This window comes from Spermophilus citellus, assembly GCF_964194105.1.
Source record: "Spermophilus citellus genome assembly, chromosome: 10".
In the NCBI taxonomy this organism is placed as follows: domain Eukaryota; kingdom Metazoa; phylum Chordata; class Mammalia; order Rodentia; family Sciuridae; genus Spermophilus; species Spermophilus citellus.
In genome coordinates, this window is record NC_138197.1 from 131704346 (window position 1) to 131727523 (window position 23178).

The 23178-nt window shown below is 56.1% G+C and overlaps 1 protein-coding gene across 2 annotated transcripts in view; it reads right to left on the reverse strand.

Annotated features, from left to right (window-relative positions):
- The window catches only part of SCUBE1 (signal peptide, CUB domain and EGF like domain containing 1), a 126431-nt gene that overhangs the window by 11731 nt on the left and 91522 nt on the right, over positions 1-23178 (reverse strand). For both annotated transcript variants that reach the window (XM_081309227.1, XM_081309228.1), the window contains 9 exons: positions 21607-21723; positions 15844-15966; positions 13526-13642; positions 12099-12221; positions 4784-4903; positions 4354-4458; positions 3299-3415; positions 2484-2621; positions 512-715 (listed from right to left, as the gene is read on the reverse strand). In XM_081309227.1, the coding sequence (XP_081165353.1) occupies positions 512-715; positions 2484-2621; positions 3299-3415; positions 4354-4458; positions 4784-4903; positions 12099-12221; positions 13526-13642; positions 15844-15966; positions 21607-21723 (1164 nt within the window). The remainder of the gene's footprint in view (positions 1-511; positions 716-2483; positions 2622-3298; positions 3416-4353; positions 4459-4783; positions 4904-12098; positions 12222-13525; positions 13643-15843; positions 15967-21606; positions 21724-23178) is intronic.

Genomic DNA, 23178 nt, shown 5'->3' on the forward strand with positions numbered 1-23178 from the left:
TCGTCACAAGCCATCCCCTAGGTGTGGTCACCTGCCCTGGCTGGCTGGCCGGCCTCCAGGCTCCCCGACAAAGCCCACGGGGGCTAGGGGCTGGCCTCCCCATTCCCTGCAGACCACCCCTTAGTGGTGCTGGGCACTGTAGCCATCACACTCCACGCTCCCTGACCCTGACTCAGCTTCCTGGATTCTTGTCAATCCCGGGGCCTCAGTTCACCCTTCTCTGGGAAGCCTTTAAGACCACCAGACAGGAGGGGCCTTTCTGGTCACTGCAGCATGGCCTTTCGTCATGTTCTGTCCCCGTCCGTGCCCTGTCCCTCAGGACTGTGGTGAGGATGGCAGGCACCAGGGAGTGCACTTTAAATGACAGAGATGATTCGAGGGCCACGGCGCTCCAGGGCAGGCCTCTGCATCCTGTCCCCCCACGAGTCTGTCTCCTGTGTGCTCACTGGGGTTCGCTTGGGCTGCACATACAAGGAAGTTGGTGGCTGAGTGGCCCCGGGCAGGGACTCACCACATTTGCCGTCCTGGAGCACCTGGCCAGTGCCACACGTCCCTAGCCCCTCCAGGGCCTTGGCTGAGCGCTGAGCCACCTCATACTCAGTGCCTGAGATCTGCACGTAGAACTGCTGTCGGTTGATGGACTTGCGCAGGGTTTTGATGGCGGCCTGCAGGCTTTGCTCGGCTCGCTTCCGCACGCAATCGGCTTCGCAGGTATCTGGTGGGAGAGACCGCGTGAGAGAGTAACGTGGCCAGGTGAGCCTCCACCTTCTCCAGAAGGCCCCCTGTGCCAGGCCCTGCCCCGGGTGGGCCTGCCGGACCCCTCAGCCATCTGCACAGCAGCCCTGGGGCGAGTCCCCACAGGCAGATGGGGAGACTGAGGATCTGCCCAAGGCCATGACCAGGCCTGTGTCTGCTGCCACATGTCATCCAGGGCACCACTCACTGGGTGGGAGCTCAGACACTCTTGAGGACTGTGACTGAGCCCAGAGCAGTGTCCAACTCTCTGTCTTGAATCCAGGATGCCCCGAGGTCTGGTTCTGCCCACCTTGCCAGCCTCAGCCCCAACGCCCAACACTGTGAGTGCCGCCTCCAGCTGCCCTGCCTTCCTCTCACACCCTACCCTCCGACCTCTCTGCCTTTGTCCATTCTATTCCCTCTGCCTGAATGCCTTTCCTTGCCACCTCTTCTACCCCATTAACTTTTTTTTTTTGGTACTGGGGATTGAACCCAGCGGTGCTTTACTATTGAGCCACATCCCAGTCCTTTTTATTTTGGATTTTGAGACACAGTCTCATTAAGTTGCTAAGGGTCTTGCTAAATTGCTGAGGCTGGCCTCAAACTTGTAATCCTCCTACCTCAGCCTCCTGAGTCACTGGGTGCTGAGGGCCATTACCAAGTAGGAATGACGCATCGATTTCCTTGCCAGCGTACCCCATGTTAAATTTGCTGTGACCTTGCATGTGTGTTTGGGAAAGATGACCCTACTCAAGGACAAGGGTGGATCCAGGATTAGGGTGTATCCTGCAGTTTGAGGAAGTATAGTATCCTGGTCCTTGGGTTTAGGGCGTTCCCAGTTTAAGACCTTGGGTTTTAGGGAAGTTCGATATTGAGGATTATTGCTGCTGGAAATAGGGCGTTCCTGCTACCTGAGCTCCCGTTGAGCTCTCATGAGATTCAGAGAGCACTTTGGGAAGAAAGCCTCGTGGAGTAGGTGAATTGGGCGGCAGCAGAACTGGGATTGCCCCAGAACGTGTGTGGAGGCCGGTGTGAGTTCGGGAATAAAGAATTGCTGTTTGAATCTACAAAGCTGTGTGGTGGCTCATGATTCTGTGCCCAGCCAAGACTGCGGCAACTGGGATTACAAGTATGCATGTAAACTTTGATTTCAAACTGATTCAAATTTAAATGTCACCTTTCCTGAAAGCCTTCCTGAGCCCTGCACTTGGGAGTCACCTTAGCTCCACACCCTGCTTGTTCCCATACCCCCACTACTCAGGGTGTCACCTGGCTCTGGGCAGCTAATAGGCCTGTCTGCCTCCCTGCAGCTGGGAGCACTGCCAGGGCAGGGGCCATGGCTGGTCTCTTTTTCCATGGTGTGTACGCCCAGGTCAGGCATACACTGAATACATTTGCTGACCACTCTCACCTCCTTGGCCTCAGTCCAACACCAAGAGGAACATGCTGGTGTGAAGCAGCCAGCACCACCAGCCTCTCAGGCAGCTGGGAGTCAGTCTGTGGCGTGACCATTCTGGGGGCTGCACACATTTCCCCTTCCAGCCCCAGCCAGGGCGGGAGGGTGGGAGTGTGGCCGTCTGTCTCCGGGGCTCTCTGAGCCTCCTCTTCCATGCTGGACAGGGCCTTCCCCCTGCCAGCCTCTCACCAGCCTCTACCACCTGTGGTCCTGGCTTGGGGGTGGAGGACCCCCATCCTGCCCCGCAGCTGCTCCTCAGGTCCTTGCAGCCATCAGAGAACTCTTCACCCACCTGAGGCCTCTTCCATCTTTATTTCCACCTCAAACTCTGCAGTGACATGGGACACCTCCTTGGATGGGGACTTGCGGCCGCGGCGTCTCTTCTTGGAGGAGTCGCACTTGAGGGTCAGGAACGTCACGTGGCAGTTTTCTGACAAGGATGGGAACACTATGGCAATCCCAGCCCTGTGCACAGACTGCACTGGATTGCCCCTTGCAGGGCCCTCCATGCCCAATAGCAGGGACAGACGGGGAGCCGAGCTGCAGCAGGCCAGGCTGCTGGGGCCTCATGCAGGAACCAGCCCTCCGAGCCACCACAGTGCCACCAGAGGAGGCGCCCTTCCTGCACTGGCCAAGCTGCTGCACCTGATCAGGCCGCTGAGGGTTTGGCCAGTGGCCCCAGTCAGGCCTGTCAATGCAGAGCATTTAGACCAGTTTCAGAAGGAGTCTCGTGGGACCAGAGCTGGAAGCTCCCGGCTGGGCCCTTCTTGGAAAGCTTGTTCTCTGCTAGCCCTCAACCTGGAAGTCCTTCTTGGTCACACTCTCTCGAGAAAGAACTGCTGAGTAAAACTGCAGCTCCTTCAATTAGGAACAACCAGGCTATGTAGAAAGGCCTTGCTGGGTGCATGTGTCACCTAACCCTGGTGTGGCAGAGACAGTGGCCCCCAGGATGCTGGACACCCATTTCCCACTCAATGTAAGGGGTCAGGGGTGGGGGCGGCAAGGTGGAGGGGCACAGATGGGATGCTTAGAAATCCAGCCTGCTGGACTCTGGGCCCCAGTCCCAGGCTTGGGGGTTCCTCCACCACCCCTGGGTCACCTACTCACCCAGTAGTGGTTGCCGTGGGGTCTCCTTTGCTCGCTCCCGGCTACGGGGCCGGAGGTGGCATTTGGCATCTCTGATCTTGAAGCGGGCCTTCTGCTTGATATGGGCACTGGGGGCATCTGGAAAAAGCCAAGATCCTCTCCTATGGCAAGGAAGTGGTGGGGACGGGGACTGCCACAGAATGAGTCTACCTGGGGTTGGGATGGGGCTGGGTGTGGGCAACTCTGTCCCATGGCCCTCCCAGGGCGGGGGAACCTCCCCTGCCCCACTCCCTCCTCTCCCTGCAAGGCCCGAAAGGTGAACTCGGGGACAGTGGGTTGAGCTCAAGCCCAGGGGCATCTGGCCAGAGTCTTCTGTAGAGGGGAAGGAGTCCCAGCCTCCGCCTGTCTCATGGCCAAGGCCCGAGTTGTGGCTGGAAATTTTAGAAAGCAGGCAGAAGGGAAGAGGGGAGCAAGAAAAGGAAATACCATGGAGGCCAGAACTGCAGAGTCCTTCAGAGAGCAGATCCCAGCTCTCTGGACTCCAGTCCTGCGCTCCAACAGGCTCCGAATCACACCTTTTACACCCTCTGCGCACCTGAGTACGCCCCTGCCACTCTGACAGCAGGGATCAAAAAAGCGCTGGGGAGACCCTCTCCCATGCTGAACAGAGGCTGCTGGGCAGGGCTGGTCCCAAGGGAGGGAGCACGCTGTGCCTGGCACCCCTCAGGCAGCGTTTGAGGCAGGGCTGCCCACCGAGTCATTCAGGAGAGGCCACACACTCCCCGAAATCAGAGCCTGAGATCTGTACACACAGAAGCACTTTGAAGTCACTCAGCTACTGCTACTACGACCTCAGATCCAAAAAGCCAGTGCCCCTGGGCTGGAACTCGACCTTCAGGCTGCTGGCATCTAGGTCCAGGCCTGCCTTGTCTCCAGTACCCTGAGCCAGGCCTGGAAGGACCCAGACTGGGACACTCTCCCCTGGGGCTGTGTCCCTCCCTCCCCATGTCCCTCTCCACATACCAGAGAGTCAAGGGGCCACCTAGGTGTGCAAAGTGTGGACAGTCAGGGGCTACCTGAGCAGCCAGGTCCGGTGCCAGAGCTGGTGCCATTGCGTTTCGGTAGTGTCCTGCCCTGGAGACCCGGAACACCACAGCTCAGGACGTAGCTGTTTTCTGAGTCTGTGGAGAGGCCAGTGGGTGAGGTGGGCCTGGCTGCACCTCCCTTCCAGGGCCTCAGATTCTCGAGGCCTCCAAGAGGTTGCTGAACAAGAAGGTCAGGACTGACCGCTAAGTCAGTCTATTTCTGCCACATGCACACAGGTAAGTGGCCAGGCAGGAAGAAGCCTAGACCTAGGGAGGCCCAAACAGTTGCCCAGGGGCACTGCGACCAGGGCCCCCTCATCCCTGGTGGGGCTCTTTCCCAGAGAGTTGCAGAGATCAGGACCTTGACCCAAGGAAGAAGCCCCCCACCAGTACATCCCTTCCCTGGGACCACCTGGGTTACCTGGCATGAAGAGGGTGTGGGCTGGGCAGGAAAGAAGGCAGCTCTCCACACTGCCCACCTTGCTGCAGGACAGATGGGCCTGGGCAGAGGCCTGGGCTCGGGAAAGGCACCTGCCCGTCTCTGAGGAGAAGGAAGACAGAGAGGGCCTGAGAGGGCAGGGTGGAGGCTTCCTAAGGCTGACAGGGCCTCGAGCAGGGGTCTCCCAAAGCCCTTCCTCACAGGGCCAGACTGTCTTGGTGGGAAGGAGCTCAGAGGTGGCAGTGTCCAGTTCCATTTGGCCAGGTTGGACGCTAGCCCCAGAGAGCTGACCTAGTGCATCAGACACTGGTCCCAGCTGTCTGTGAGGTGGCTCACACCCATTCCCAGAGGAAGCTTCCGGGGACAGGGATGGGCTCTCAGGACAGCGCCTGTCTGGGGAGAGGGGCAGCTGCAAATGCACATGGGCTTCCTGGCCTGGAGGCACAGGATGGGGCAGCCCAACACACCCCTGGGGTGTCTAAAGATGTCCACAGCAGCTCTTCACAACTTCCTGAGGGTCTGTTTGAAAAAGTCCCCAGATTCCTAGGAAAAGACCGGTAGTTCCAAGCCACCCTCCACATCAGAACTGATCTGGCAGACATCTCATGGTGAGTGACAAGTGGCCCTGAAAGCCAGATCATAAGAGCGTCCCACAGTGAGTCAGTCACCAGATGGAGCCACATGCTCTCTGCAGCTGGCACAGGCCATACTCATAAGACTCACCGACCTGATCCTGATACTGCCAAATCTGGCTTTCCCCTCGGGACACTCAGCATCTTGCTGGAAATGCAGCCCTGGCTTGCTTAAGCAGTCAATTCTGTCTGCCTGTTGAAGGCACCAATGGTGATCTCCTGCTTTGGCAATTATGGAGGCTCCTCCCAGATGTCCCCTGGGGTCCTGTGGAGCCTTGGGCCTGCAGATGCCACCCTTCAGAGAGGCTTCTGGGGGAGTGCAGCTCAACCAGGGATGGCCTGCTGTGCCTTAAGTGCTCACACTTGTTGATGTTGTCACATAGAGCTCTGAGTTTTTATTTATTTATTTATTTTGCACTGCTGGGGATACCCACTGAGCTACAGCCCCAGCCCTCAAAGAGATCTCTTTGGTTTGGAGTGCATGGCTGCCCCATGTTCCCCTGCTTTATTCCACCTGTCCTGTGCTCCTGGGGGAGGAGACAGAGACGTGGCCCTGCTCTCTTCCACCCCAGTGCAAGGTGGCCCCCAAGGCCAACGGTCAGAGGCATATTCACCAAAGTCGACAAGGTGGGCCTTCCTGATAAGAGCAGCATCCTTACAAATTTAGACTGTAACCCCAACTCTGCTTGGTCAGTAAATGGAAAACTGCCCTCTGCTGGCTGCCACAAAACCCAGGCACTACCTCCACACCACCTGGGAGCAACGCGGGTCATGATGGCGGCTTCTGCCACCTCAGAATGATAAGCTGATGTGCGTAGCAGAAGCTCCAGAAAGGCAGGAGGCAACACCCTCTTTCCATAGTCAGCTCAGCCTCAGCTTCCTCCCCATCTTCTGAATCCCCCTTCTTCCAGCTCCACTTCTGCTAACCCTCCCTCCCTCCCTCTGCTCCGGACCCTGACCTTTTCTCAACAAGCCCTTCTTCCCTAAGGTTTAGCTCAGGAAAGGAAGAACCACACTGTACAGAATTCCACTAGAACAGTTTACCCATAAACCAGAGTTACCATGTTGAAGTTCAAGCGTGGCCACGAGCCGAGTGCTACAAGGGTCAATTAAATTCTGAACCGCAGGAGATGGGCAAGCGTTTGCTTCAGAATGCAGGATTTTTTTTTTTTTTTTTTTTTGGATAATTATTGGCCTAAGTAATCAGATCTGTGCCCATGACACTAATAATTCATTTAATTATTAGTATCTTGGATTGGAAAAAAAGATGAAAAGCAGCAAACAATAAAGACAAGGGGAAGATTTAAACACCTAGCCTAGGTGAGCACAATCAGAAAAACAGCCTTAAGAGAAGCAGAAAAATAGGGACTACTGCACACAAGGCTGCTTTGGAAGGCTTTCCCTTAAGAAAAAGTTGAATAAAGAAAAAAATTATAAACAAAGTAAATATGACTCAACTGGTGACTTGAAATGCAGACTTTACACTTGCCAATGATATTTTGAGCAGACTCAAAAGCAAAATAAAGGGAGTTTTGTCCTTTCTTTTGCAGATGGGTGTGCCTGAGATAAGGGGGTGAGTTGGGAAATAAGTTGGAACGGGAAATTGCCAATTTAAATAATCCCCAACATGTGACTGAACATTTTATGTTTGTTTGTTTTGTTTTTTTGGGTACCAGGGATTGAACCCAGAGGTGCTTAACCACTGAGGCACACCTCCGGCCATTTTTAAATTTTTCAGACAGGGTCTTGCTAAGTTGCAAAGGGCCTCACTAACTTTCGGAGGCTGGCCTTGAACTTTGAGCCTCCTGCCTTAGACTCCTGAGTCACTGTGATTACAGGCATGCACCCCTGTGCCTGGCATGGCTGAATATTTTCAAGGAGTCTGAGAAAGTAAATAATGAAACAAACAAACAAAACCTCTCATGTTCCTCCAAATGAAAACATCTGGTTTCCAAAATGCTCTGTTCCTAAAGAATCCAGAGCCTGGGGATAAGAGCACCTGTGGCTGATGTGAGCACGGGGTCCTGGAATCTTGGCTTGTGGGCACTGTCAGGCTGCACAGTCCACACACAAAGCTGCCCAAGTATCCTGCATGCTCTGATGGGCTTACAATGGCTGCAAATTCCATGCCCTTTCCCTGGGCCATTTCTTAGCCTGGTGTTTGCAGCCTTTGAAGGATGAGGTACCATAGGCCCCCGTGGGATGCAAATCCCCGCGTGGCACCACTTTCCTGGACCCCTCCCAGTCGTTCCTGCAGGACTCGGGGCAGGGGAGCAAACGAGCACCACTCCTGTGTGTGGGTAGTGAGGTCCTTGTGCCTTCCCCAGGAGGCTGTGACCTGTGCCGGCACCCACGAAACAGAAGCCAGCCTGCTGACCCAGCAAGGTCCCAGGCCTGAGTCCACCGCCCACAACCACGCTTGGCAGTGCTGCAGAGCACTGAGCCCCTCCAGGACGGTTTGGAGTTGGCTGAAAAGCAAGAGGGAAGTGAAAAGTGCTTCAACCTCAAAGTAAGAAGGCCTGTTGGCCTTACAGACAACAGCCTACCTAGATCTAGCCTTTCCTGGGATCACTACTCATCCTGTCAATCAGCCTTCCCAAGCTATTGTAGTGTAGCCAATTTGAAAACTGATATAAAGTATGTTCCATAAGCCTGTTAATAATATTTGTCATGATTTGGATATGACATGTTCCCCAAAAGCTCCTGTTCATTCAGAAATGTTCAGAGGTGAAATGATTGGATTGTGAGAGCTGTAACCTAATCAGTCCATCCCAAGGTGAATGGAATGACTGCATGGTAGCTGTAGGCAGGTGGGGTGTGGCTCGAGGAGGAAGGGTGTGTGTGGGGGTGCCCTGGAAGTATGCATCTGACCTGTGGCCCCTTCCCTGTCTCTCCTGCTTCCTGACACTACTACGAGCTGAGCCCCTTTTCTCTGCCCTACCCTTCCCCTATGATGTGCTGCCTCACCTTGGGTCCAAAGCAAAGGAGTCAGCTGATTATGGACTGAGACCTCTGAAAACATGAACCCCAAGTAAACTTTTCCTCCTCCAAGTTGTACTTGTTGGGTATTTTGGTCACAGGAACACAAAAATTGACTACAACAGAAATTAATACTGGAAATGGGGCCATTGTTGTGACTAACCTGACACATGATTTTTGAAGACTTTGGACTGGTTGGCAGGGGGAATTTTGAAAAGGTTAGAGATGCAAGTTGAAAAGCCTTAGAATGTTGTTGTAAGTGGAGCTTAATGGGTGATTCTGATGGGAGCTGTTAACAGGATTGGCCTTAGGAATGCAGACAGTGAGCATGAAGTTTCAGAGGAAAATGAGGACTCTGAAAATGATATGGTTTGGATATGAACTGTCCCCCCAAAGTTCCTGTTAATGCAGGAATGTTCACAGGTGAAATTATTGGATTGTGCGAGCCGTAACCTAATCAGTCATCCTAGTTTGAATGGCCTGGGTGGTAACTATATGCAGGTGGGACAAGGCTGGAGAAGGTGAGTCACTGGGGGAGTGCCCTGAAAGGGTGCATCTGCACTTCAGCCCCTCCCCCATTGCTTCCTGACCCTACCACCAGGCAAGCAGCTTTCTTCTGTGGGCCCTTCCCCCAAGATGTGCTGCCTTACCTTGGCCCAGGCTGGCTACGACCTAAGACCTCTGAGACTGTCAACCCCAAATAAACCTTTCCTCCTCTAGGTTGTTATGGTTGGGTTTTTTGGTCACAGCAATGCAAAAGCTCACTAAAACAAAACTCTCTGTAGACAATACTTAAAAAGAAGGAAAAGCCCTTAGACAGGGGGAGGTGAATTCAGCAATCCCTGAGCAGCATCTGAGGGTTTATCACAGCGCCACCCCCAGCTCAGTCACATCTCTTATAGGGTACTTTGGCACACTGATGCCACCCCAGAACCAAGGCTGCCTGTCTTTTGGGGCCATAAGACTACTCCAGTGTCTGACCCCTTTACTCTGGTCCCTGTATAAACTATGCTTTTTAACAAGAGATCTGAAGGTAAAACTCTTTCCGAGTGCTGTGAAGAACTATGAGAGGGCTGGGGATGTGGCTCAAGCGGTAGCGCGCTCGCCTGGCATGCGTGCAGCCCGGGTTCAATCCTCAGCACCACATACCAACAAAGATGTTGTGTCCGCCGAGAACTAAAAATAAATATTAAAAAAAAACAAACTATGAGAGAAACGAACTACTGAAGATATTGGACAACCCAAAGTGGTTATCACAAACTTGATGGAGACTGGGATGTGGCTCAGTGGTGGAGCACTTGCCCAGCACGTGTGAAGCCCTGGGTTCCATCCCATCACTGAAAAAAGAAAAAAAAAAGTGACCCTCCCTTTGACATAGCAAATAATCCAGCCAGGCAGTCGTGGAGAGCAGCTCAGCCCTGGATTTCCTGTGGCCGACTGGGGGCTGTCCGCCTTATGGCTAGCATCTACTTCCTTTTGAACCTAGACTTGCAGCAGCGTGAGGCAGGACAATCCCCACAGAGGCCAAAGTGACGGCCACCTGAACACCCAAGGCAGGCTCAGGGCATTGTGGCACTTGTTTCTTGGTGAGGCCTGGGAAACCTGAGATCCTGGTTCTCGAAAGCCTTCTGGTATCTTCCACCTAATGCCTTCATTTACACTAGTTTGTCTTGTCACCTGGTGCTGACTCTCCAGGACATTAATGCAACATGGGACAACAGTGGGATAAAGTCATGCTGACTGACATGACCTGACAAAGAGACTTCTATAGGGGCTGGGGATGTGGCTCAAGCGGTAAAGTGCTCGCCTGGCATGCGTGTGGCCCGGGTTCGATCCTCAGCACCACATACCAACAAAGATGTTGTGTCCGCCGAGAACTAAAAAATAAATATTAAAAATTCTCTCTCTCTCTCTCTCTCTCTCTCTCTCTCTCTCTCTCTCTCTCTCTTACTCACTCTCTCTTAAAAAAAAAAAGAGACTTCTATGGGACACTTCATGGAGACCTGGACACACCCTGGTGGTCCCTCCTAGTGCTCTGACTGGGGGAGGGAGGACAGAAAGACAAAAAGGGGGATGGAGAGAAATAAGACCAGAGAACACCTCCTCACAGCCTCGGGGGAAGACGGTCAGTCTACAGCGATGAGGACAAGTAAATCCTAGAACTAGCGGGACTCCAATGCGTCAATGACTCCTCGTAAATACTAAGACTCGCGAGGCCCCAGCAGGTCTGCGAATGAGTGGCAGGACAAGCCTCTGAAGCCAATCAATCTATGACAGTCTTGGCTTTGCAGTCAGTCACCTGGGAAGACTCACAGGAGTCAGCAGCTGCCAAGGCGGCTGTCGACCCCCTCTTCCCTTTGTAACAGCACAAACCATGCTCCTCAGACTGACATCACCCCTCCCTGCCCTGAAGCCAATGTTCCCTGCCCCCACCAAACAGTTCTTTCCCCAAACTCTACACAAAACCAGCAGTTTGCTCAACTCAGTGAGACACTGTCTGAACAGGGTAAGTGATAAATCCAGCCTTTTGCTTTCTGATATCTAGTGATGGTCTCTAGTCTTTAATTTGCTCATTCACTCATTCAACAAATGTTTGCTTGGTGTCTGAGGATGCCAGGCTCTGTTCCAGCTCCTGGGATACAGCAGTGACTAGCACAAGAGAAAAAAACCCATTCAACTGTGCAGAACTTCTGTTCTAGTGAGGACAGACAGGCGGACACAAGCCCACACTAGCCTATACAATATAATTATTGGCTGGTGGTTCCAAGAGTAATGGGACAACAGGAGAGCAGAAGGCCAGGGGACCAGAGTGGGTCAGAGGCGGCTGGGCTGTTTGCTGTGGAGGGTGGTTAGGTTGCCGTGCTGAGCAGACACCACAGCAAGGGCCAGTGAGGGGCTGGGGGAGCCCTCCAGGCCAACAGGAGACCAGCACAGGTTTCCTTCCAAGGTGGGATGAGAGCAGCATGGGGGTTGGCTGCCACTGGGTGAGGCTGGCATGGAGCAAATGAGCGGGAGGTGACTTGACAAACTGTGGTTTTGAGTGAAGGGAAGAAGGGGTTGCTGGAGGCATCTGAACATAGAGGGACCTCCTGCTTTGGAGTCATGAGGCTTGCTCTGTCTGGGGACATCAGAGTGTGGCGGGGCAGAGGGGCAGAGAGCAAAGCCCAGGGGGGCAGGCCACAGTGCATACAGGCCCTGGCTGGCAGGCAGTGAGAAGGTATTTGTGGAACAAATTCGTTGGGGTCATCTAGAGCTCAGCCTAGAGGCACCCTGGTGCCGGGGCAGCCATGCGGAACACAGGAGCTGCAGTGGAGCTGGGAGCGGGGCAGGAGGAGGCTGGCAAACAGGCAGGCGCCCTCTCCCTGGTCCAGGCTCCAATGCTGCTGCACTTGTGTGACCCATGCCTGTGCCCTCAGCTTCCCAGCAGGATGGGGGGAGCTGGGCAACATAGGCCAACACTCCCTCTGCCCAAGTTTCCAGCACCTAGGCACCCCCCGGCCCCTGGCTGTCGCTGATCTCTTGCTTGGCCCTTCCCCTGTACCTGGCTCTCACCTCTTGGTAAGCCTCACTCCCATCAGCCACGCTGACCTGGCACAGGACCACTGCCGAGCCCAGGGCCCAAAGGAAGAGCCCTCTCCCTTCCTCCCGACCCCTCCCCACCCTCCCCCAGCCCTGCCACCACTCACCCACACAGTCCTTCCTGTTCCAGTGGAGCCGACTCCCAGGGGGGCAGACACACTCATAGCTGCCCTTGGTGTTGACACAGCCCTGGTCACAGCTGCCGTTGTTCATGCTGCACTCGTCCACATCTGGAAGAACAGATGGGAGTAAGGGCAGGAGGGGAGCCTGGATCAGCCAGCTCAGGCCGCATCCTTGGGGCTGGGGGGTCAAGTGGGTCAAGGAGTCAGGGCAAGAGGGCTGAGAAGCTACTGACCACACCCCTGCCTGACACCATCTTTTGACACAGACGCGTAGCTGAACATCACACTCTCACACACACACACACACACACACACACACACACACACACACACACATATGGATCCCTCCTGGACATCCAAATGCACCCCTTCTCCAGGGACCTGGCTGAGGAGGTGGCACACAATTAAAGGTTCAATCCAGCCTGGTGGGGCCAGGAGCCAGCACTGGCCCAGTGATCATGAGGCCTGATCCCACCAGGGGACTGTACAAGCCCCTTCCCGGCCTCAGTTTCCCACTTGCACAGTAGGCACCAGGGCAAAAGTAGCACTGCCAAGGCCCTTCCTCCTCTGACCAAATCTCCCACTGGTGCTGGGCAGCAGGGGTAGACCTGCTCTGTTACACTCAGCCTATCTGCACACCAGCGAGCGGAAGCCCCAGGAAGCCCTCGGTTCACCTCTGGCCCCTAAATATATCTAGAACCTTCTCTGCAGCCCTGTGCCCTGCCTTACTCCTCAAGCTCCCAGCCTGGGGCCTCTCCCCAAGGCACTCTGGAGTCCACGCTCCTTTCCACATGGTAGCCAGAGCGTCTGGTTACGTAACCTGGTCCTGTTATTGCCCTGCGTAAGCCCTCTGAAGGTGTCTCATCACAGGGGGAACAGGACCTCAAGTCCCCCCTGGGCTCACAGAGCCCTATGCTGTCCAGGCCAGCACCTCCCTGCCTGCTCCCCACCTCACACCCTCAGCCCCAGGGCTCCAGCCGCATGGCTGCCTCTGCCCCTCAGCCTTGGGACTTCAGAAAACACTGATCCCTCTGGGGATCAGTGACACCTCTTCTCAGCCCACACATTTCTCCTTTGGGGTCCCCATGGTCTTGACACTGCTCTTCTCTGTCATTGCCTCTCTCCCACTAGAACACACTGTGGGAGTTTCTGTGTGGTCCACCCCCTGCTGGACTGGGGTTCTCCAGTAGGTGCAGTTTCTAGGCTTTTGCCTTTAAGCTGGCACCAGTGTGGCACCCAGCAGGTACCCACTGGCCTTCCTGCCTCTCTGTTCCTCTGGCTTCCCCTGATCTGCCCGTGGTTAAGCCCTTTCCCAGCAGCGTCAAGGTCACGGTGTGGGGTGCAGTGCAGGTGGCTGTGCAGTCAGGTGCATGCCTCAAAGGGCAGGTGGCCCTGGCAGGTGGGCTGCAGACCTCCACAGTGGGTCGTCCCATAGAGTGTGTAGCCGTGGTGGCACAGGCACTGGAAGCTGCCCGGGGAGTTGATGCAGATGTGGTCGCAGGTCCGCTCGAAGGAGCACTCGTCGATGTCTGTGTGGCCACAAGGAGACAATATGGGAGAGTGTTTCAGCACATGGTGGGTGGGCATGGCCCGTCACAAATAGCCACATGACACGCATCTGTGCGAGGACAGTCCCTGGGTGCTGAGGCTCAGTGCAGAGCCAGCCCTCAGCAAATATCAGACTCTCATTGCTGCTTGACGTTCCACTGAGCCGCCATTAACCCTGCTTATGGGTTAGAAGCCATCTTGCGTCTTTCCCAGAGATGAGCAGCAGGGCTATTTGAATAGAAGAGATTCTGACTCTGCCATTTTAACATCTCAGATTCAGCTGTGATTAGGAGAAGTGTTTAATCTCACCTGCAGGAAGGAAAATGATTGGGCCTTGCCTAAGATCCCCAAGGAAGAAGCTGAATGGGACATGAACCCAGGCCTCTTGGTTGCTGACCAAAGTGACCCAAGAAGTTTCTTGAGAAAATAAGGAAAATAGCACAAATAAGTAGGGGAATGCACTACCCACAAGACTAAAAAAAAGACTCTGATCATATGTAACATTTGATCATGAGCTTCCTGGTGGCTGAGGAAAAGGGAGCATCACCAACTGCTTGCTACTGGAAGGGATGAAATGAGCCAGATGCTCCCAGGAGGTGAGTCTACCCTAGACATAAATTCTGAGGAAAATGGCTCCTATGGGGCAGCTGATGGGCCTTGGCGGGCACAGCAATATCGGCCTGAGCCTCTGGGAGCACAGTGATTGGGTTTGTTCTCTGAGTCCCTCTGCTCACGTGATGTATGCACATCATATTCACGATGCAGGCACATTCATGAGAGCACTAACGCAAGGAGGAACTGAGCTGTGGACCCTCAAAGGGAGATGCGATCCCTCCCAGGGAATCTGGGAAGAGCTCCTGGTATTTGTGGCCCCTGACCTTGAAGGATGGGGCCAACTTGGAATGGAGGAAGGGTGCCCCAGGCAGAGGCTGAGGTGGCAGTACAGAGTGCCTGCAGGTTGTGTAAGGTCAAGGGAGGACTGGGGAGATGCCCGGGGTTCCTGTCCTGAGAGCCCTGAGCACCACAGGGGACTGGACCCCTCTCTGCTGTATCTGGGGGGTCCAGGGCCCCAGACCTCAGGTGACCTGGAAGAGGGTGGAGACACAGGCAGAGTGGGGAGCAAGTGAGCACAGGAACTTAGCCCAGAGCCCAGAAGAAGATGTGCCATCTCCCCTCCTCTCTCAGGGGCAGCTGGGCATGCAAGGTCAAGGGCCCCCAGTCCTCTACTGAACTTGGCAAAGCTGACCCAGAAACAAAGAAAGCACAGAGGAGGACCAATGGGGCCTGGATGAAAGCCATGCTCCTGACTGGCCCTCATGCCCTGAGAGGAAGATGTGCCCCTGGTGCCCATTCAGGGACAGTGAGGCAGAGCCCAGGAGAAGTGGTGACTGCACTGGCCACATGGGGAGCTTGAGGTCAGGCTGGCCCTCAAGCTGCACCCATAAGGCAGAAGCTGCAGACCCCAAAACCAAACCTGGCGACAGAGTCCTCACGTGCACTACAAGGCCAAAACAACCAGTGCACAACCCAAGAGCAGGCCTCCCTCTGCGCTTTCTCCCAAAGCTGGTCCCACAGGACACCCCACCAAGCTCCTGTGGTCCAACAGTGCCATCTCCTGGGTAGGTGATAATGCCACTCCTCCTAGCACTTTACCAAAGGCCCCTCCCCAGGAAGCCTTCCCTGAACCACCCCTGTCCACTGCCCACCCTCTGGGCTCCCACTTCATCCTGGACGGCGGCTGGACTTGTCATAAACTGGGGTCCTGGGCTTCTGCCCAGCCCTCTCCTGCCGTCCATCATTCTCCCTAGCAGGTGACTGTGGGAGAGTGCCTGTGCAATGCCTTCCAGCAGGTGGCAGCACCCACCTCTAAAGTCAAAGCCGTCCCCATACTAAGGGAGGGCAGGGGAGGGCTGCTGGATCTTTCCCCAGCCCTCAGTTTCTCATCTACAAAGGGGACTGGTTGGTCTGGATGCCCCAAGAAACAAAGAACAGGAAGTCAGGGTGGACAGAAGCACATGCGAAGGGCTGGAGACCTACGCCCATTCTCTCAGGTCCAGCTGGCAGAGTGGACATCCACGCCCTCCCCTTCTTGCCTAGGAGCCTGCATGAGCCCAGGAGGGAAGGGACATTGATCTGCTGGGACCCGATGGGGAGGGGTTGCCCAGGCTTGGCATGGGCTCACCTTGGCATGTCCGCTCGTCCGTCAGCAGCTTGTAGCCCTTGCGGCAGCCACACTCAAAGCTGCCCACAGTGTCACGGCAAAAGTGGTCACAGCCTCCATGGTTGACCAGGCACTCATTGATATCTGCAGGGATGAGGGGGAGGAACAAGGCGAGGGGAATGGGCTCTTGCTCTTAAGGGAGGGGCAGCACCCTCCTTCCCTAGCTGCCTGGCTGGCCTGAGGCCCCTGCCCAGAGGGCTTGCATTCCAGCTGACCACAGGATGGGGCCTGGCCCACAAGTGTGGGACAGGGCGTGGAGTACACTGTGAGGGCCCAGCCTTTGAGGCTTCACCCCTTAAGACCTGGTGAGCCTGGCATCATGCCCTGTGCAGAGGAGCTGATATCTGCTGTGCCAGGTGAGACAGGGCGGCCATGTCCACTTGTCCTTCAACCCACAATTCCAGGGAGGTGGCTGGAGGGCAGTGAGGCTGGAACAGGGGCTACCTCAGGTGACCAGAGCAGGCTCCTGGATTCCTGGTGGGAGACAGGTAAGAAGCGCCCCGACACCTGCCCTCGTGCAAGATGTTGTGGGAGGCCAACCTTACGGGTGACTGAGTTACACTTCTGTGACTGAGTGCCGAGGCGCTCAGTCACAGAAATGGGTATGTCTTGCTACAGCCCCATGGGTGAAGCTATGCTCACCTGTTCCTTTGTAATGTAACCCCTTGCCCTGTTTAGGATAGAATCTTCCATGGAAGTGCCTTGTGTGTGTCCCCTTCTCTTACTGTGCCCTGGGGTGTGGTCTACCCAGGTGTCAGTCAACCTGCTGACAGTGGACATCATGAAGACAGACTCAGCCCCCTGAAACCTGACCCCTTGCCTCATTTAAATAACTTCTCCTCAATAAAAGGGATCAGCACGTGCTCTCGCTCTCTCTCTTTCTGCAGACCCTTAAGGTCAGAGGAGCCGTCACAGCAACCCCAAAGTGTCTCTTGTGTGGTTATTTCGTGCAGCCCAGTTAGCCCAGTTTAACTAGAGTGACCCCTGAGCCTTTTAGTCGCGAGAACAGAAACCCGGCAAGATGTAGTGAGGGGGACCTGGAGTCCTGCTGCCAAGCGCTGGAGCCCAGTCAGCTGTGAGGACACTTTAAAAAGTAGGTTTTATGGCCTGTTTGAGTAAGGAGGCTGAGGCTCAGAGGGTCAAGTACTGGTGCGAGAGCCTTTTGGTAAAGGGGGGGCAGGGTGTGAGCTGCGCCTGACGGACCCCCACTCCCCGCCTGTTTGTTTCTCTGTCAATAGTTAATGAGTGGCAGGCAACACTGCTAAGTAGGTGGCCTCAGCTCATGCACCTCAATGACAGAGTTCTCTCTCACAGTGTGGGCTGCTGCTGACACCTCAGGGATGCCTGTCCCTCCCGCCCCAAGACAGTCTGACTCCTTTGAGCCCCTTGTCCCTACCCCTCAAGCTGCTCATCTCGGCTCCAGCTCAGCCTGGCATTCTATGCCAATCAGAGGCCCCTGTCCCTGTCCCTGAGGGTCCTTTTCTCCAGGAGCTATGTTCTGGCTACTTCAAAGTTCCTCCAGGGCCCCCATGGTCTCCAGCCCCCATGCCGACCTCCCTGTCCAGGTGTCCCACTCCCTCCTGGTGTGGAGGAGTAAAAGGGAAGCGCCGAGACCTCCCAGCCAGGAAATGGATGACCTCCCCTATGGTCGTCAGACACACCCTGGCACAACTGCCAGGCAGGGGCCCAGCACCTGTGGAGCCCACCCTGAGCGTGGGTGCTGGGCTGGTGCCGGATGCCCTGTCCTGTGTACTGGGCACCCAGTGACAGGGTGAGCCTGCCTCCTTTCATAGATGGGGGACAGGAGCCTCGCTCCTCCCATAGCAGCTCCCACCCGAGCCGAGCCTCAGCAACCACCTTCCTGCTTCTTCCTTCAACCAGACAGGCGACGGGCACCTGCCCACGTCCCCAGGCATCATTCCCATGGAGTGCTCCCAGCAGCTCTGGACACTGCTCCTGCATATCAGAGGACAGCCCTCTTTAGCCCTCCCTGGGGTCACCCTGGGAGCCTGGGGAGGTGCCTGAACCAAGCTCTTCCTGTGGCATCTCCCTCCAGCCCCACGACAAGTGGGAGGAGCAGAGCCCTGTTTTCATAGAATGTGGTCACAGGGCTACAGGTGAGAGCTGACCTCTACCAGCACCGTCTGTCTCAAGGATGGCTTTCTCCAGCACACCATGCCGGCCCTGTGGCCACCAGAGAGACATGAAATGAGCTGTGGCCTGAGCTGAGGTGTCTCCACCCCAGGTTCCAGGAAAATTGGGAGTTTCTAGCATAAAGCCTCAGGCAGGAAAGCAGAGGCCTGTCTTTGCCTTGCCAGCTGTGTGACCTTGGGCAGGGAAAGACACCTCTCTGAGCCTCAGGTTCCCCATCTACAAACTAAGATGTCCACCAGCACCTCCCCTAGCGCCATTAGTGGAATTAAGTAAGCCAACTCCGCTAAGTAGACAGGGGCTGTCCTGTGGTCATTATCAGGACCCCTGCCTCCTCAAGAACGCCTCAGGCCTCCTGAGACTTCTGACCCCTTCCGCTTCCCCATCCAAATCTGTCCAGCCAGGGTGTGTCACAGCAACCAGACAGGCAGAGGGAGGCATGTGTGCTTGGGCCCAGGCTGGAGTAGCTGGCTGCCTGGAGGGATGTGGGGGTGCCCCTCCTCTCTACCAGGATCTAGTAAGGGGGTGCTGGGCTCCCAGGTCCCTTGACCTCTGATGAACCAACACTGGGGAGGCACTTCAGGTCCTTTGTCCCCTTCCCATCCTCCACTGTGTCCACACACCCTCCACCTTCCACAGCAAATCTGGCCATGCCCCTACCTGCTGACAAGTCTGTGGGGGCCTCTGGGTCTCCTGGGTAAAGGCCAGCCCTTGGCGGTGGTCATAGCCTTCGTTCTGCAGCCTGGCCTGCCCGCCGCAGCTCCTCTCTTGGGCAGGCTTGGCCTCTGCTGCGCAGCCCAGGCTCCGGCCACCCGCTGCACCACTGCAGCTGGCTCTCACCTGCTGGCCCTCTGCAGGGCCTCTCCACCTTCCTCTGGCCAGCCTTCCTGTCCTTCCCTCCAGAGTCCATCTCTCCCTAGTCACAGGGCTTGCCCGGGGGCAGGAGACAGCCTTGGGACTAGACCACAGAGGTGGGTACCTATTCCTGTCTGGCACCCCAGAGTGAGCAACTGAATGAACAGATGAGCCAGGAGGTGAGACAGGGTGATCCAGAAACAGAAAAGGGCCTGAGGGTCCAGGAAGGGTGGGACCTTGGCCCATCAAGTAGCCACTTGACTGTACCACCCAACGGTGGAGCACAGGTGTGTGGGTATGGGGGTGCCTGCCAGGTGAGGACTGTGCCACCGGAATGCACAGGATGGCTATTTCTGTTCCCTTCTGCCATCCTGGCACACTGTGGGGCCCATGAACAAGGGCTTTTGGGAGGGGCAGAGGGAGAGTTAGGATGTGGGCTGGCCAGGTGGAGGGCAGGTGAGGGCACCTCTGCTCCCACACAGATAAAAGTCCCAGCAGGTGGCCTGTCTGGCCCAGGGCACAGGGAAGCAGCAGTGGGTGGGGATTCTCCTAGATTGTTCTTGAAGGTGTGTGGAGGAGGGGTCTCCCTGAGGGAAAGCGGCTGCAGCTCAGAACTCTACCCTCTGGGGAGAGTCCAGCATCAGGAGGTCCCCCCCCCCAACAGCACAGGGGGACCCAGCTCCAAACTGAGACTGAACCCAGCCCAGGCCACCCCCTTGAAATAAAGCCTGGGCTTGGGGGCAAGTCCTCTTGATCCTCTAAAACCTGCATCCCACTTTCCCACCCCTGCCGCCTACCCTGGGGATCCCCACCAGCCCTGGTGAACCCCGCCTGCCTGGGCTCTCAGCTCTGGATTTTCCGCGCCCTCTGTTATCTCCCCTCCAGTGATCTATCTTGCTTGACAATGACTTTTTTGCTTCCAGAAAACACTGAAACTTTGAAATCACTCCTTTGATATTCTTCCCTGGACCCGAGCCAAGATCAGGGTGTGCACCCTGAATTGAGGAGTGAAACTCAAAACCCCAGAGGCCAAGGTCTTGGGTTCACTGGGAATCCCCTGCTGGGCTTGCCCCAGCCAAGTCCCTAGCCCTGCCTGCATCTCTCCAGCAAGAGCCTGAGAACCCAAGGTCACCAACCCTGGGGTCTGGAGGGGGCAGCTGGTTTCTCAGGCTTCCCTCCTTGAGTTGAGCTGTTCTCTGTTCTCGCTCTACAGGTCTGTGCCAGCCCGTGCCCCTCCATTCCTAGTATCAGTGGGGAAGTCTCAACCCAGTTTCCCATCTCTCCCACCATCCGGCCCAAGCAAAAATGTTGTCCTGAGCCAGGGGATGGCAGCAGTTTCCTCCCTGCTTTTCCAGATGCTGCCCAGAGATTGCTGGCCAGGTGGTGGCAGGGACCATTTCAAAATAAAAACCCACCCAGTACTGACTGGGGTCTGCCCAGGACTCACAGCTGGAAATGTCACCAGCCCCCTTGGGCTACCCCAGAGAGGGGTGGGGAGCAGCAGCAGGAGTCCCTCTCCCGGCTGCTCCCTCTGGGGCCACAGGACTCCCAGGCCCTTTCTGGTCCCCAGTGGTGAGCTGGCTCCAGCTCTCCTTCCAGCAGCCTTGCTCTCAGGACTTCAGCCCTGCAGGGCCCCCTTTCCCAGTTCAGCCTCCACCTCCCGGCGAGGCAGTGAGGACTGGTTCTACCTCTCCAGGCCCTGGATCTCTGGACAGGTGACATTACTGGGCCTTGAGGACGCCCAGATCTGCACGGACCTCTGGCTCCCTTGCCACTCACTCCTGGCATTGAGTCCACATGGCGAGGACTCAGATGTCACCTGTCTGCCTACAACCCTGCCAGGAACACATCAGGGCTACTGACAGGCCAAGCGGCGGCTACAGAGGGCTTCACTTCATATCAACAGCTGGCAGATCTGCCTCTGCTGTCATAATTAGCAGCTCTTCCTAGCAAGGGGGCAAGGAAGGAAGAAGCTACTTTGTCAGACTTAAAAATAGCCCACCTCAGTCAGTTTTAAATTGTCCTAAATATTCGCTGGCCACACTCTCCAGATCCTGCTCCCTTCGAGGCCCTCCTTGGTCAGGGCTGGGGTAGGCGCCTGAGGGCGGCCCGGCTGCTGCCCCCTTCTGTGTGCCGCTTTGCCAGTCAGGCCTGGGCTTTTGTAATGGCCCCCCTGGCCTTTGCCTGGCCTGGCCCTGTTGTGGGAGTCTGGTCCCCACACAGGCTGGTCCTGGAGCCCAGCCTCTCTCCGTGGAATCCACATCTCCCCTTCCCTCACTGCGCCCCCCGGCCCTTTCCTCCATCTTCAGCTACCTGTTCCTTTTCTATGACAAAGTTCCTCTGCATCCTTCTTCCTTCAGTGAAGCACAGAACTCACACAAATCCCCTTACAAATTTCCTACAGTGACACATAATGACATACACACTTCCCAAACAGCCCAGAGCTGGGCTGTCCCCATCTGTTCTGAGAACCACTCCCACTACAGGTCAGCATCTGGGCCAGCACCTCTACCCCCAGGGAGTTCCAGAGTAAAGGCACTTTTGATCCAGGAATCTATGGAAGTGCCATACACCTGTGTTCTCTGGCCCCTGCTGGGACCCTCCCTTCTCCTGACCTTCCCAAACAGCAAGGTGAGTGACTGCCGAGTGCCCCTATTCTGTGGCCACATGGGGCTCAGAGGCCAGGTGGGGACACACCAGCATACTCCCTGTGCTGACCTTTGCATGTCTTCCCGTCTGGCTGCAGTGTGAATCCAACCGGGCAGCTGCACCGCACGCCAGTGGCTGTGTCCTTGCACGTCCGATCACAGCCTCCGTTATTGACTGCACATGTCTCTGGGGAGGGAAAGACACAGAGATGCTCAGTCTCCTTGGGCAAAAGCTACCAGTTTTCCCCAGCCATGGGGAGATCTCCTGTGAGATAGGAGAGCTGGGTTCAAGTTCTGGCTGATACTCCTGCTAAGGGACTCTAAGGAACCTGTGCTGCCTCTCTGAGCCTCAGGCTCCCCATCTATAAAATGGGAGAATGGGATCCATTCCCATGGGGTCACTGTGAGGCTCGTCAAACCTGACAGAGAGCAGTACTGGGTAGAGGTTACTGCTGACAGCTGAAGACCACGATCTGGGGTCTGAGATTGGCCTGGCTGGTACTTAACTGCCCACGGCCAGGTTCCTGAACCTCATCAGAGTGCACCAAAGGTGTCTGAATTTTTTCCACTTGAAGTCTGTCTAGTGCTTTTTTTCGTGTCTGAAAAGTTCAGAGTCTGGAGTGGCTGAGGTACAACGGGGATACCAGAGCTTGCAGTGAGTGGTCCTCACTGGCTGTAGAAAGGCCATAGTGCACCCACAGGGGGCTGTTCTCCCAGACCTCAGTCCTTGCCACCTGGTTTCATATCTTGTGGTACAGGGCCTGGAGGGCACAGCCTGAGCTTGCTTCACCTGGGGGCCTGCCTCAGCTTGCTTCACCTGGGGGCCTGCCTTCCTTGGTTCTGCAAGCGGCTGTGTGTTCCTCTGGGAGAAGTTTGAGAATGAATGTACGGTTGCCAGCAGTCCCCGCTGCTAATTAGATTCGTGGTGCCCGTCCTTTGACCTTCACCTTGAGGGTGAGCATGTGATTCTGCAGGGCCTCCAGGGTGGGCGTCCTGCTGCTGGGGCTACCTGCATGAGAGCTGCCCGCCTGCCTCGGGGTTAGTGACTTCCCACCGCCATCACGGGGCTGGCAGTAGTTTGCTGAAAGGTGTCTCCTTGGACCTGAGCTCTTTCTGGTCTGTCTCAGTGCCCTGGTGGCCCTGGCAGCTTCTGTGAACACCCCCCCCCCCCCGGGGGTCTTTGCCGTGCGTTGGCCCTGGCTGCACACCTCCTCCCTGCTCAGCCTTCAGGTCCGGCTCCCAGGGCACCTCTGCCAGGAGCACCTCTGCAGAGCCACAGAGAGAAGGCTGCAGCTCTTCCTTGCCCTGGGGCAGCCCGGGGCCTGGGTCCAAACGGCCAGTTCTGCCTGGCACCAGGCCTGCTCTGGCCCTCTCGTCTTCTCACGGGACCATCTATGGGGAGACTCCCTTGGGGCCACAGCTGGCCCACACCTGGGGAAGCCTCCTTCCCAGGGCTGAGGTGAAGATCAAGTCTTGAAGGCACCAGGCAGTGGCTGCTCATTATGCGTTTCCTCTCCTGGGCTTAAAGCCAGACCAGGAAATCCTGCCTCCCAGCCCACAGCAGAGCCAGTGTCCCCGAAGAGCCCTTTCAGCCTTCCAAGTGTGATGGCCCCTTGATGGAGGCGGGGCTGAGAACCTGCCC